At 39.5% G+C, this 16,240-nt stretch overlaps 1 protein-coding gene across 13 annotated transcripts in view; it reads right to left on the reverse strand.

The window, feature by feature from the left end:
- CEP126 (centrosomal protein 126) overlaps window positions 1–16,240 on the reverse strand; it is a 101,371-nt gene that overhangs the window by 38,287 nt on the left and 46,844 nt on the right. For 9 of the 13 annotated variants that reach the window (XM_038536375.1, XM_038536374.1, XM_038536369.1 and 6 more), the window contains exons 3-4: window positions 14,731–14,876; window positions 9,528–9,639 (exon numbers count right to left, since the gene is read on the reverse strand). In XM_038536375.1, the coding sequence (XP_038392303.1) occupies window positions 9,528–9,639; window positions 14,731–14,876 (258 nt within the window). Of the gene's footprint in view, window positions 1–587; window positions 728–9,527; window positions 9,640–10,505; window positions 10,565–14,730; window positions 14,877–16,240 lie in introns of those variants that run through there. The other 4 variants (XM_038536378.1, XM_038536377.1, XM_038536379.1 and 1 more) reach the window with 3 other exon arrangements.

Below are 16,240 nucleotides of genomic sequence, written 5' to 3' on the forward strand. Positions count from 1 at the left end.
GTATCTGTAGTGCAGAGTCTGCTTTTAGTATGTAAAGTGCCACCCACAGATATCAGCGGGTGACATCATTTTCTATTAGAATTCTGCATCTTCTGGAAACTTAGCAAGTTTTATTTTAGCAGATGTACAAAGTGAAAAACAAAGAACAAAGGAGCACTGTTTTGGGGGAGGGCAAGGAAGTATATCAAACAGCTGACTGTGGCTGCACTACAGCCAGTTGTGTGAATCCCAAGGGCATTTAGTCCCAATTCATTTCAATGATTCCTAATTTAATGCGGATAAAAATGTTTGGAGGATACATGGCCACATATAACATATACCTATCTCCAATACACATATATATCTTTATCTAGACAAACTGGCTTACTCAAGGTCAATGATTACTAGATTCCAGCCTATCCTTTTGTGACCACAGGGAGGACATGGACAGCCAGAAGGTATTTAACACAAGTTCCTGAGTGCTGAGAGTGTTTTTCTCCCGTCCTTTTAGGCTTTCCTACTCTCACACATTCCTTCCCCTTCAGTCACCCTTCCCAAACAAAATATTGCTAAACCTACAAAATATCTAATAAACTCAATGTATTTACCTTTAAAGTTGACGTCTCTCAACTTTTTCTTCTCTATTTCTTTCTTCTCTAGTCCACTTGCTTCTCTTCTCTTCTCTACTTTCTTCCCCCAGTGAGGAGGATTGAGGGTATGAGCAGGAGTAAAGGGAACTGGGCGAGTAGGAAGACAGGGGGAGGAACGCACCAGGGGAAAGGAGGACAAAGCAGGACAGACTCCACAGGGGGCGGAACGCAGAGGACAGGAAAGGAGAGGGCTGAGGGAAGGAGGCCCGGGTGGAGAGTTAGGGGAGGAGGGTACAGATGAGGAAAGAGCAGGTGAAGAGGAAGAGAACTGCACAGGAGATGAAGGAGATGTGGCAGGAGAGGCTGAGGAAGATGAAGAGCATGGGGAGTAACAGGGAGGAGGGCGAGTGGGAACAAAGGCAGGAGGATGGTCTACAAAGGCCTGGGGCAGATCAGACCATGTGGTGGCTTGGGGAACGGACCACTGGACTGACCGTAAAGGGCCTAGGGGAGCAAGACGTTCAGGCAGCGGACTGATGTGAGGAGTGGGGACTGGTTGGTGAGGGGGCTGACTGGAGAGACAGGGAGGCTTCAAGACAGGGAGAGCTTCCCAAGGGGCCGTGGAAACAACCAGTCGAGCTGGAAGGGAACGGTGGACCAGGGCAGGCATGAGAGGTGCTGGAGTCCAACGCTGTGGAGGGAAATGCTGGGGTCTGAAAGGTTTGTAAAAGAACTTGCTTTGTGCATTAGGATGAGGGATGACTGTGGAACTTTGGGCTGGGTGGGGTGGATGGTCAGGTGTGCCAGAAAGAAGTGGGGCTGCTAGATGGTGGAAAGTGCTGGAAAAGCTAGGAGTCACTGGGGCTGGGGACGGAGGGAGATGTTTGACTGGGCAGGACAGGAACGGGGCTGGTAAAGAGGTCTTTGGAAGAGCAGAGGGGACAGCTGGACAGACAGGCAGGGCTCGGGGCTGGTGGAACGGCAGGGGGCCCCCTGGAGGAGACAGCTGATCAGCTAAGTGGGGATAAGGTGTGGAGACAGCTGGACTGGCAGGGATGGATCTGCACAGGTGGAAAAGCATTTGGACAGGCAGGTAGACAGCCTCATTAAGATGCTCTTTTTGTTGCAACATTTATTAGGTTGCCTCTAGGCTTTTGATTCATATTATATTTTTGTCCTGAGGGTCCACACATGATGTTCTTCTGATCAGTGTTGAGAAACGTATGTAGCTTATTCACATTCCCCTTTTCTCATTCCTTTTAAGAATATTTTCACCATTTAGAAGTCTGATAGTCATGCAGATAATGAACATGGGCTAGAAAATGTGGTTCAAATGACTGGTACAAAGGGAAAATAGAGGTCAAATAGACCACTACTTAGCTCTGGCCAGATTTCTCAGGGTTGCATGTGGTTCACAATTGACTATGTCACCACAAATACATGGATATTGGAGATAGATATCTGATAACATCATTTTAAAGTATAAAAATTTAATATGGAGGGAAATATAATTTCTTTTACCTTACATCTTTTGGAAGGGTGACGTATGTTATCTTTGTGATAAGGATTCAGTTGCGCCGGAAGGCTGATTACTTGTATTTTTAATGTTAGTCCCTTATTAATATTCTTTTTTTTCCTTATTAATATTCTTATATCTCATTATTTCCTGAGGCAACTTCCATTTTCATATGGATATATTCTCCGATTGTTCTTGAAGCTTTAGCATTGAATGCCCTCTAGTTTTTCATAATAATTTTTTGCCTTTAGATGATCACATTACCAACATCTTAAATTATTTTTATCTGCCAGTAATATTTTCCACATTAGAACAATTGTTTATGAGTACTGATAGAATCAAGTACTTTGAATTCTTCCTGTTTCCTGGCATTACTTTATTCCTTAACACATTTTAGGTTTATATTCCACATATACTGGATTTTTTAATGTGACAATAGGTTATCAATATTTGTAGCTTAATCATATTTTCAATAAATAGTATATGTATTTTTATTAACCTAACACCAGATCCTTAATATTCTAATATTTCATATTTGTATAGCATTATAATTGTATAATTTATGAGGCATTTTCACACACATTATTTAATACTGTTAGTTATTTGTGGAAAGAAATTCAACTTTTTAATAAGTAAGCCATAGTGTTCCCTCTGTAAATTGTATACATTCACTGTTTTCCAAATAGGTAACATATATGTGTGTGTGTATATATATACAGATAGGTGTAGATAGTCATAGTCAAAATAGTGCATTACAATGATGAATGAAAACTAGTACTCTAATTTAGAATGGAGATCATCTCTCATAAAACAAAAATGATGTATGTTATTTAGTGGTCCTAGCACAGATTTGGTATGATGCTAACTCTATGTTTGTGTGCTACAAGGGAATCGAAGTTGTTCTGACATTTCATCTCTTCTAAGACTTTAAGGAATTGTACAGTGTTGAATAAAAAATAGTCTATCCTTTCATTCCTAGCACTAGCGACCTTTTTAAATTGAAAATATCTGATAACACAAAGGATAACAATTGATATGCAGAAAGAGAAACCGTGAGTTAGGAAAGACTGTCCTCAAACATGCACATTACTTTTATAGGAAATGATTTGGGATTTTTATTACTCTAAACTCCCCTCTCTAGATGTCTGCCATCTTCCCTCATCCCCAGAGTGCTCTATAATCGTACTGTCCTCCCTGGACTTGTACTCGCCCCTGGCTGCTGCTTTCTGGCTGCTGCTCCTGCGGCTTCCAGGTGCTGTTGCTCGTGACTAACTAGCTGACCTAGTAACTGTGAGAACAGACACTTGTTGGCTGCTGTCCTTCTGACTCTCACTCCCTTGGTTTGCATGTCATTGTGCTTTTCTGGTTACTTTCCTGCTTTTCCAGTCATTCCTTCTCAGGTTTTTTCTCAAGCCCCCTTTCTTTGCTTGTCCTTTATATGCTGGAATTTCTTTTTTTATAGTAAACTTTAAAGACTTTATTTCAACTTCATTCACTTACATTTCTTGGAACAGGAATATATACATTATTCACCAATAAATGCTTAATGCTTTAAATTTACAATTGCTCTATTTATAGAAACTTGAAAATTATTCCAATTACATGAAAAAAAGGTAAAAAATTTTCTTTTGTTCTTGTAAGTTAAAATGTATTTTTTTAATATATATTTTTTATTGGAGTTCGATTTGACAACATATAACACCCAGTGCTTATCCCGCCAAGTGCCCCCCCTCAGTGCCCATCACCCAGTTACCCCAACCCCCTGCCCACCTACCTCCCTTTCCACTACCCCTTGTTTGTTTCCCAGAGTTAGGTGTCTCTCATGTTCTGTCACCCTAAGTTTTCCCACTCATTTTCTCTCCGTGAAAAGTATTTTAAAATGACATTAAATTTTTTTTTAATTTTTAAAGATTTTATTTATTTATTCATGACAGACACACACACACACAGAGGCAGAGACACAGGCAGAGGGAGAAACAGGCTCCATCCCGGCAGCCTAATGTAGGACTCGATCCTGGGACCCCAGGATCACGCTCTGGGCCGAAGGCGGCACTAAACCACTGAGCCACCCGGGCTGCCCTAAAATGACATTTTTATAGCAGCCAAAACCTTTAACCTCAAATTGAGAACTCAAGTCTCATAAGCAGAACATAAGGGCCACATTCTAACTTAATTATCTTGATTATTAATAGTGGGGAAAACTCGGTGGCTCCTAAATAGGGCAAGGCAGACTGACTGACAACTAGTATGGGTTTCCTTCTGGGCAATCAGAACTCCATCCCTCATCATTATTTTCATTTTATTGTAACATACAACTGCTGCAACTTAAAAAAAAAGTTTAAATGGATTTTCAGTATTTATTAATGGTGATGCTTGCTAAGATTTAAGAATCCCAAAATTGAGAGTCAGAAAGTGACCCACAATTTAAAAAAAATTCTGAGACTGACTCCTACACAGTGTAATCTAGTGTTTTTGAATTAGATGATACTTTCTCACAGAACACCTCATTAAATGTCTGGTAAACACTCTGCAATCACAAGTGCTGGGAGACTAAGTTCTAAATAGAATGAATATGACTTTCTTAACCTGACCCTACAAGACAGATCTCAAGCATAACCAAGATTAGGAATGCAATCTGTTGGTCCTCATTCCCTTAGGAGAAGCTCATCTATATGGACCTTGGTACTTTGCTTCCAAAATCTAGAAAGTAGCTCAACACTGAAATAGACTCCTGTTTGGTAAGTGATCTGTCAAATGTACTTGTAAAACTAAAAAAAAAAACTTTTCAAAAGGTCAAAAGATACAGAATTATTTTATCTCCTTATGCCAAGTAATTCTGTTAAAAAGATACTGACTGAACTCCAGTTTTAATTTGTAAAGTTTTGGTGTAAAAGCTAATGTACTGAAATCCAGTAAGGTTTTGAATTTTCATGTATATTAACAAAATAACTATTCATTTTGGTGAGTTTTTATAAGGTGTACTCTGGACCTGAAGAATCACTTTTTTTATTATGTTGGAATTTTTGAGAGTTATGTGACCATCTTCTTTGCTTATCTACCCATACTCTGTGTAATCTAGAGACTGGATAAATCATAGATGGGTTATATGAAGATGCAGTTATTCTCTTATATTGGACATGTCTCTCCCATGGACCTAGGCATTATCAATATGGAGCCATTACTGGGAATATTGGTTCCTGTTTGGAACACGGGCTTTCTAGGCAGAGTGGCTCTCCAACCACCCTTGTGCTCCTGTCTCCTCCCAGCTGAGCTGTCATGTGTGGGGAGAGGGGCAGAGCAGACTGGCTGTTTTGTGGTCTGCCATGAGGACTCCTCCTATTGAAGAATGTTGCCTATTTCCATGAAATGTTTTCCGTCCTCTAACTGAAGCCCAACATGGCTTGCTGTAGACACAGTTTCACTGTTTAACTCAACTCACGAACCATGTCTTTAACTTCATCCATTCATTGGCAATGATCGTATCTACATCTGTGGCTGAGAGTTCTTGGCATGAGAAGTTAGATCGGGGATATCCCGTAAGGGTCTCAAACTTACAACTTGTTATCCTCTTGCCAGTTACTCTTTCCTTCAAACCTCTTCTTCCCTGATAGTTCTCACATTTCACTACCTGTTAACTGACCAGCCCTAATCTCCAGTCATGCTTCACTCCTGAACACCTCCCTGTTCTTAAAGTTACCAAATCATGTTGATTCCACCTCCTAAACAGCTCTCAAGAAATCTTCATTTTTAGTAACTGAAGTATCACTTCAGCTGATTTTCTCACTGTTACCCGGACCCTACTCATTCTGGCCGTATTTCTAAAGTATAAATGTTGAATGCTTGCTTCAGTAATTATTTTTAGGACAAACTCCTTAACAAGGCTCTTCATGAGTTAACTCACAGCTTCCTTTCCAGCCAACCTGTCTGCTCACTGCTCCCCTTCACACTGCACACTGGCAGGACGGAGCTCCATTTAGCACCCTCATACCTTTTCACTACCTGCTCCCCTGTCTGGAGTTCTCTCTTGGTGTTTGTCTCTGATGGATATCCTCCTGGTCTATTGAGCTTCAAGTCAAATTCATACTCTCCAGGAATATATTTACTGAATGCTTCCAACATGCATACACTGAGCCAGTAATGACAGGGAACACCTGAGTGTGTACAATTTAGCCACTGGTCTCCAGAATATCAGGCTGGTTGGGGAGACATCACCACATATAAACTTTCAAGTGTATTTCTATAGCTTTGATCTCTCATTTCATTTTAGGTCCAATTGTTTTTATGCACTTCTATTTGGATATTTATCCCCTCAATTCAGATGCCTAAAATGAAATTTAGCAATATCTTGTCAAACTTGTAGTGTTTTTAAAGTCAACAAATTCCCTCAATCATCAAGACTCAAAATTCAGCTTCTTTTGATCTTTTTGCTTTCTTCATTTTCTTTATCTCACCATACACCAAATTCATAGTCTAATTTCCATAATCTATTTCTATGAAATGTCTTTTCTTCCCATCTTTATTTTTGACTTCACTACTATTACCCTTTTCACATTAGTCCTCTTAAATTCATGGCTGGATACCTCCTCACTTTCCTGCCACTAATCCCTCCATGTTCCAAGTTTTATACTTCTATCGGGTCAACAGTCTTCACTCCTCTTTCTTATGTCACTTCTCTGTGCTACAAAAATGCTTTTGCACCCCTTTCTTCTCTCATCCTTTCCTTCTAACCACTCAAAATATTTTTACTCCTTCACAGACTTATCATTTCCTCACTGTGTACAATAGTACTGTTCAGGTGTGCGCACTAATGCCTAGCCTCCCAAAGTTCTCCCATTCTCCTCTTGTCCTCTTGCCTTCCATTTCATTCTATCCTTTTCTTTCTCCAACATTCACACCAATTATCTTTCTACAATGACAAAGAGGGTTATGAGTCCCTGATTAAAAATCTCCACTGCTTTTCTACTAGTTATAGAATGAGCTCCAAACGTCCCAGCTAGACCTAAAAACATTTCCCATGGATCTCCATCTACATTTCTCGATTACCTCCTGTCTTACTAGCTACACATCCCACAGCCCTGCCTTTTACAACAGTGGAGGCCTGGACATGCTAACTTCATGTACGCTTCTTCATTAGACAACTGGTACTCATCCTGCAAGCCTCTTTCCAACTTTACATTTCTGTTATGGTATTATATGTGCACTACAATGTGACTGCAGACCTTTCCTGAGCAGAGAACTGGGGCATAGGGTGAGCTATGCCAATCACGGTCAGGCTCACAGTAGGTACAGAAGACACTGGACGTGGTTACCCTCCTCTACCTTTCTGGACTGCAGTTCTGTCACTCATCAGTTTGATGTCCTCCTTTCTGGCTATTGTTCTATCACTCTTTTCCTTTCAGAGATCAGCTCTTATCTTCACTTTCTCACTCTCCATTTCTTTTCAACTCATGGCAATCTCTTTTCTGTCCCCATCCCATCACTGACACCACTCTGACAAAAGTCATCAGTGCAACTTGTTTATTGTGAAATATTGGGGACAAATGGCCTCTGTAGTGGATACTCTCTCTTCTCCACATTCACTTTCCATGCTGCTCCACTTGTCTCTGCTTGGTGGAGACTAATAGATCCTTTGCCTTTTGACTTATGGCTCAGTTTGGCCAGTGGAAGGCACTAGAAAGAGATGGAGTGACAGAAGAAAGAAGTTTCTGGCAATTATTCTTCTAGCTCCCCTACTGCTGGGCATGGGTTAGCAGTGGCAGTGTTCCTCCACAGATGACCATGGGTTCTGTCTGCAGCCCTCTTCTGTGGCTACATGTCTATCCAGGTCAAGTCTGTGGATAACATCGATTCTCTCATTGTCAGTCCTTGGGGTGTTTCCCCATCCTTTGCTAGCTTTCCACTTCCTTTATTAACCCCTCTTCAACCACCCCTTTTAAATGTGCCACCTGTTTCAGGCCAGGACAACCACTTGTGTTGCCAATTCTCTGAAACCCATTTCATCTCTATTAACTGTTTTTTCTTTTTTTTTTCAGGGAACTTTGTATGTCTCTAGTCTCCATGTTACAAGCCTCTCCTAGTCCTGTATAAACCACTCCACTCCTATCTGTAGGCTTCTTTTTCTTCTACTTCCTTAACTGTTGTTTCAGCACCCTATCCTACACCTGCCACCATACCTTCTCCATGGCTACATCTTTCTCTAGAGCTCTCAACTAATAATTTCAATGACATATATTGAAATAGACTTCTGTTTTGTTCTCTTTCAATTCACTATTCACATTTGTTCACAGTAGATGGGAATGACATATTAAAAAAGAAAAGCTGATCTTACCACCCATCTGCTTCAGATCCTTCATTGACTCCAGTTGAGCTCTCAGGATAAAGTTTATACTCCTTAGCTACAGGTGCATCTAGCTCTCCAATCTCCGGTCTAGCCAAGCTACCAACACTGTGCACACTTCTACTCCTAGAACACCCTGTTCCTTCCGTCACCCTTGGCCCTTGCACACGCCCATCCCTCTGTCTGGAGTCCTAAGGCTCACTTGTTTCATAACTAAGTCCTTCAAAGCCCTGTTGAAGAATATTCTATTCCATGAGGTCTTTCCCAAACTCTAATGAAGACTGAGAAAATGAATTTAATTGTTCTTAGCTCTGATCAAGAGAACTATTGGCCACACATAGTCTAAAAATGGAGGTACTTTAGGAAATAACCTTATGTACAAGTAAAATATGAATATTATTAATGTCTGAATTTTAAGTATATTTATGTAAATAAATGTTATATGTCATTATCATTGCTCATTTGGTACTATTCTATACTTTCTAAAGCATTATTTCACTTTTCTTCTAGATTATACACTAGGAATTGTATTTTACAATATTATACTTCCTTATGATGCCTTATCTACCTACGGCTATGCATGTTGTAGCTTCAATAAACATTTGTAATAAGTAAATGGAAAGTGTAAGATGTCACAGGGCACTCTGGTTGATCCATTCTACTGCTCCTTGATAATTCACTTAAGCTACCCTGGAGAGGAACCAGGAGACATTAGCTTTTTCAAGACATCCAAGAAAGATTTTTTCCATGAGGAAAAATCTATTTCTACCATAAAGTTACTCCTTTTATCTAAACTTACATCATGACAATTCAGCACAATTTTTTCCTCTCAGTAAAGATAAATAATGAACATCAATATTTTAAAATGGTTTTAATGATAGTTTCCATAGAAAATTATTTAACATAGGCAGCACTGTAATGCCAAAGACAATAAATTAGAATTTTGTCTTATTCTTGAAGCAATTTATATTCTACTCTACCTCAAATTAATCTATGAAAATAGCAAATTCTAAACAAAGATGAGGAGTAACTGGTGAAAAAGCCTTAGAAAGCTACTGAATTATCTTGTGTTAATAATTACATCTTATAATAGTAAATTACTTACCTCCAATTTATTGTTGGTCTGTGGGAAGGGGGAAAGTTTACTTCTGGTTGTAAGTAGGATTCCTGAATTTGCTTGAGGGCTTCTTCCAAGGGAGGAACTGGTTTTTGAAAAACTAAGGCAATAATAAAGAAAAATGGTACAGAATCACCTCATCTTCAATGACCTCTGTTTATATAATTGGCCAATAATAAAAGACTACCTTAAAACTTTTATAAAAATAAAATAATTTTTAGAATAGTATAAATATTTTAAATTTAGACATCTAATTCCCCAAAGAGAAACTATTATCTCAAAATTCACATTGCCAATTTTAAGAATATTTATCTGGGAGATAATGTCCAGGCTCTTCATTCTGGCATGCAAACCTCACTGTCTTTGATCTCATGATGCCATAAATTTCTGACAAAATTAATATTCTTTTTAAAAAAGATTTCTTTATTTGGGAGAGAGAGAAAGCAAGAGTGCACTAGTGGGGGGAGCAGCAGGAGGAGGGAGAGAGAATCCCAACCAGACTCCCTCAGAGCGTGGAGCCTGACAGGGGCTCGATGTCCCTGAGATCAAGACCTGAGCTGAAATCAAGAGTCAGATGCTCCACCTACTGAGGCACCCAGGGGCCCCAAAGTTGATTAATATTCTTATTAAGAAAAGGGGAAAGTATAAAAATACCAACTAACATTTCTTGAGCACTTACTGTTATAGACATTGTTTTTAAGCATGTTGTATTAGCTAATTTGCTCCTCATTATGGCCTATGAGACCGATGCTATTTGAGCCTCTACTCTGCGATGTGGGAAACTGGGGCATAGAGAAATTACTTGTTCATGGTCATAGATTCTGTGGCCACTCGTCTACATACTTCACAGCACAACGTCTAACCCAATCCTGTTTCCCACATGTGCCTACTTTCCCGAAGCCTTCCACCATGCCTTCCGTACTCAGCATGCCCTACTTCTCCTACTTCTTGTGGCACTCTTCTCACCTTCCTGTTTGACTTGAAACACAGCTGTCTTCTAAGAATATTGCTTCTGTTGCAACCTGCTTAAATGGAGGCAATATTTTATTAACCTTCACCACTTGTTGTCTATCAAACAGAGCCTAAGCACTAACTTTAACACTAACTCAGGTCAACGAAAACCTGAAATTGAAGAGACAGATGCACCCGTATGCTCATCCCAGCATTATCTATAGCAGCCAAGAAATAGAAGCAGCCCCTGTCCATTGACAAATGAATGGACAGTGAAGTGGTGCACATATAATGGAATATCACTCAGCTATAAAGAAGAAAGATCTTGCCATTGGAGGCAATGTGATGGACCTATGGGCATTACGCTAAGTGAAATAAGTCAGATAGAAGGACAGATACTATATGATGTCAGTCCTATGTGGACTCTAAGAAACAAAACATATGAACAAACAAAACAAAATGAACAGACTCATAGAGAGAGGAAACATACTGTTACCTGAGGGGCTGATGAGCTGTGAAATAGGTGGAGGGGATTAAGAGGTATGGACCTCAGGCAGAAGTTAAGTCAGTCCTGGGGCTGTGATGTACAGCACAGCCCAGGTGGTCAGTGATACTTTATCTTCTCTATGTGCTGACAGACAGAAGCAGACTCACTGTGGGATCATTTAGTAATGTACAGAAATGCCACGTCATGAACATGTACACCTGAAGCTGACAGTCTATCATATGTTTTACAACCACCCATTGCTGTTTGGTCTGCTAGTATCTCCTGCCTCTCCTTCCCTGCTGCTGCTAGAGGAAGCCTGAGCTTCTGGAGAACTTTCTATGTGTGAGAGCTGCATTACCTCAGCCACCCACGACCTCCCTCCCTCCAGTCCTACTCTGCTATTCTCACTCCCAACAGTGCTCTGATCTCCCCGAGACCCCCTATCTGTTGCCCTTCTCTGGAGGAAGGGGGAGAGCCAACTATCATGCTTCCCTGCTGAGCTTCAGGTAACACTCAGAATTTGGGAATAAGTAAATAGTAGTCTCTCAGAGCTTTGTTCTTGCTCTTCATTCATAGTAGTGAATTTTCTTAGAATAGTAAGTTGATATTTTGTATGGGTAAGATATTCATACTCAGAAGTTAAAAAATACACATGATACAAATTTGAAGTCTTGGTCACTTGTATATTCTTTCACTGTGTCTTTATGCAAATATAAGCAAATATAAATATATATTCTAATTTCCCCCTTTTCTTACCAGAAGGCAGAATATTATGTATTATGATCTGGATAATTTTTTTATGCTTAACATTTTATCCTGATGTCAGGGATAGACACAGGTTTTAGGAGAACATAGGGCTTATACAATTTGTGAGACTTCACTAAGAAAAATAATGCAAAATTACTGATGTAAAGTTAGGTGTACAGCTCCTGAAACTCAAGCCTCATAAGCTTCATGATAAATCTACTTGTGCTGAAGAACATCCCGTATCAGTCCACAAAGAGTTTCTCCATTATGTTTCTAATAGTTGTATAATATTCCATTACATGAATGTGTCGTTTTTGCTAAGACTCTTGGGGGAAATAACTCCCATGAGTGGTGACTCCTTCTCTGAGGCACTGGACATAATGATCTACATCCTCTGTCCTAAAACTACCTTCTCTTTTGCCTTCTTATACATTATTTTCTTTGTTTGCTTTTGTTTCTCATTGTGCGTTCTTGAGAACTACTCCTCAAATCCTGAGTCTTTCTTGCTCTCCCCACAGTGAACACTACTAGTGTGTTAGGATTCTATTAGGCCCTACCTGCAGTCCATGTTCTATATCCTGTGGTTTAGCTTATCTTTCCCACAGCTTCATTTATTATCTATATACCACTCCTTTTTTTAAAATTATTTATTTATACATGACAGACAGACACAGAGAGAGAGAGAGGCAGAGACACAGGCAGAGGGAGAAGCAGGCTCCACGCAGGGAACCCAACGTGGGACTTGATCCCCGGTCTCCAGGATCACACCCTGGGCGGAAGGTGGCGCTAAACCACTGAGCCACCCAGGCTGCCCATTTTTTGTTGTTTTTAAAGATTTTTTAATTTATTCATTTAAGAGAGATAGAGAGAGCATGAGCAGGGGCAGAGGGAGAAGCAGACTCCCCACTGAGCAGGGAGCCCAGGGTGGGGCTTGATCCCAGCACCTGGGATCACAACCTGAGCTGAAGGCATATACTTCACAGACAGAGCTTCCCAGGCACCCCTGTAATTACAGTAGAGGCCCCCAAGCTTCCCACCTAGTATTCATTTTCCCTTTCTTCCTTGGCAACAGACCCCATGTTGAATAGTTAGGGCAGCAATACAGCCTTATTATTAAATATATTTCTTTTTTCAGTCTCCTTTGCTCAAAGAGTAGCTAATTATATGTAAGTAGACATAAGAAGTTGGATACTTCTAGGAAAATAATTTAAAAGGAGCTCAGAGGTACAACCTTTTGTCCTTTACAATTCTTCCTTATTTTTGCCTGCAACAGTGGCATGATGGCTTAAGCCCCAGCAGCTACAATGTGACCACAAGGATGAAGATATAAATCACAAACTAAGGATAGTTGAGCTGAGAGACAGAAGGCATTTGAGTTCCCAGTGACATTAAATTAAACAGTCATCAAACCTGTAATGCCTACCTCAGGACTTCATATTATATGAGAGAAAATAAACCCGTATCATATTTATGCTATTGCTATTTTTAGGGGTGTTATGAGCTGTCTCATATTCTCCTTAATGTTATTAGCTTGCTTTTCAATTACAGTAGGATCTTTTACTGATACAGTAATAGCTTGCTTTTCAGTCACATTTTGGATACAGATGAAACTCTAGCATGGTATGGCAAGCTCTCTGAACATGGGTTCTAGCTTATTTTCTTCTTCACTTTCCCCCATCTTATGCTTTAAGATGCACTAAAGTACATAATTTATTTGCAAAAGTTTTTTCTTCTTTGGGGACTTAAAATTTTTTTCTCTTTGTTTGGCAAAATGTTCATTCTTCAAGATTCAAATGAAGTCATGTTCCCAGGGACAATGTCCTTGCTGTACTGCATAGGGTTAGAACTCTTGTTTCTGAGCTCACACAGTACTTACACATTCTGTTACCACAGTGATTCTCAGGATATTTATTGACATTGTTCACATTACTCTCATCTCCAAAATAAGCTGTGAGATCTTCAACGGTAGAGTATGAGTACATTTCTCCGTATCTCAGCCTAGGGCTAGGTACAGCAGAGTACAACATTTGTTTGCTGAACATAAAGGCTCTGCCTGTCCTTCTCTTTTTTCTTTTTTTAGAGAGAGAGTGTATGCGTATGAGTAGGGCGGGGGGCGCAGAGGTGAGGGGTTAGGAAGAGGGAGAGGGAGAGGGAGAGAAAGATTCTTAAGCAGACTCCACACTCAGTACCCAGAGTCTGATGTGGAGCTCGATCTCATGATCCTGAGATCACGACCTAAGCTGAAATCAAGAGTCAGATGCTTAACTGACTGAGCTACCCAGGCTCCCCTGTCCTTTTCTTTTTGAATCTTTGACATTTTATAGTTAATTCTGTGTTGCTATTTAAGATATAAAAAAATGTAGATATGGTACCAAAGAATCAATCGTAATTATATTTAAATTCTTAATTGATTCCAGGTCTTGGATTATTGAGTTATATAACTTTGTACACTTTTTTATTTTGTCCATCACTTAACTAAGAACTGGAACCAAAATGTGAATGAAATGTCAGAATGAATGTGACACTAATTTATTGAACCTAAATGTTAAATTTTCTTTTTATTACATCCATTTTAAAAAGACAGAACATTTTAAGCCAGTATGAAGTAGAATCAAACTTGTGAACTTTCAAAATTTACTCACAGAACCAACAAAATATTCTCCAAATTCAACCTAAATCAAATTACAGCTTTTCATTTGGTTAAAGTCTTATACTTTTTTAGTTTGAATTTACACTTTCTTTCTTAATTTATTGTTTTGGGGGTCCCTGGGTGGCTCAGCGGTTTAGCGCCTGCCTTTGGCCCAGGACGTGATCCTGGAGTCCCGGGATCAAGTCCCACATCAGGCTCCCTGCATGGAGCCTGCTTCTCCCTCTGCCTGTGTCTCTGCCTCTCTTTCTCTGTGTGTCTCTCATGAATAAATAAATAAAATATTTTTAAAAATTTATCATTTTATTGTCTACTCAAGTGAAACAGGCTAGAGGTTGTTGTTGCAGAGGTGAGAGTACCTGCCCTCCTCCGCTGTGAAAGGGGAATATGGGCACGCTGGAACTTTTCCGTGACTTCTTCAAACTTCTCTTTCCTTTGCTGAAGGATTTGCTCTCTGATTTGTTGTTCTCGTTCTTCTTGTTCTTTTCGTTTCTCTTCAAATGCTCTATATTTAATCACAAAGTAGATGTCTGAATTATGGAGTAAGTTTTCAAAATCTCAACAAAGAAAATAGTTTCAAACCAATGATTTATTATATAATGATGTTTGCCTGTTTCAAAACTCTACTTACTTAGAAACAACAAATTTTAGATTAAGAACAGCCCCTTAGCTAAAAATTTTAATGTCTTTTTGTTGAGAATTCCAGAATCTTATCCAGACCTTTTGCAATTAAGAGAAGGCTCTGTAATGAGGGTCTTTCTAGTTTCTGGCAGCCCTGCATGCACATTCCCACCTCCCAAAGCCTGCTGGGGAACAATTATTTACTAAACAGCTATACTATTTTCTGGAATGTGAAAAACTATTTCACTGGTGAAAGAAGCAGCCTTGGAAATTACAGAACAATCAAGATAACACTGTAGATTTTTCTTCTTCTATTAGAACAAAAGTTTAAAATTGGGGTATAGATCCTTTACCTCTTTGGTTAGGTTTATTCCTAGGTATCTTATGCTTTTGGGTGCAATTGTAAATGGGATTGACTCCTTAATTTCTCTTTCTTCAGTCTCATTGTTAGTGTATAGAAATGCCAAATTGGCTGTCATATTGAGTCTAAACTATGCTAAAAATCCATACAATTTACATAAAAAATTTGATTTCCACCTTCTCTTAAAAATATGCAAGATTTGTCAACCCTAGACTCCTATCCACACATGGCTACAAACACCTGTCCATAATCTTTATCAGTCCCTATTTTTCTTAACTTTCCTATTTCATTTATTTCTGATTACCTCGGACGCTTGAGTTCATGTTAACTAGTTTCAACTGTTTAAAAAATTAATTTTGTGGAAAATATGTGTCTGTGTGTGTTTCAATAATTAGTTGCTGGACAATGAGAAGAACGAAGATTGAAGCTGGCAATGACTGGTTAAGAAACTGCTAAGTGGTTCTGCTCTTTGGAATGTATGGGGTTGAGAAGCAGTAAATAAGAACTCTTCATGATTTTCAGGGTCATGGGCTACTATTAACCATCATTCCAAAGACCTTCAGTGGCTGGAGCTTTATTCTTTTTTTTCTCTCTTTTTTAAATTTATTTTTTATTGGATTTCAATTTGCCAACATATAGCATAACACCCAGTGCTCATCCCGCCAAGTGCCCGTCTCAGTGCCCGTCGCCCAGTAACCCCCACTCACTGCCCACACCTCCTTTTTCCACCACCCCTTGTTTATTTCCCAGAGTTAGGAGTCTCTCATGTTCTGTCTCCCTTTCTGATATGTCCCACTCATTTTTTCTCTTTTCCCCTTTATTCCCTTTCACTATTTTTTATATTCCCCATGAATGAGATCATATGTTTGTCCTTCTCCAATTGACTT

Source organism: Canis lupus, chromosome 5, assembly GCF_011100685.1.
Source record: "Canis lupus familiaris isolate Mischka breed German Shepherd chromosome 5, alternate assembly UU_Cfam_GSD_1.0, whole genome shotgun sequence".
Classification (NCBI taxonomy): Eukaryota; Metazoa; Chordata; class Mammalia; order Carnivora; family Canidae; genus Canis; species Canis lupus.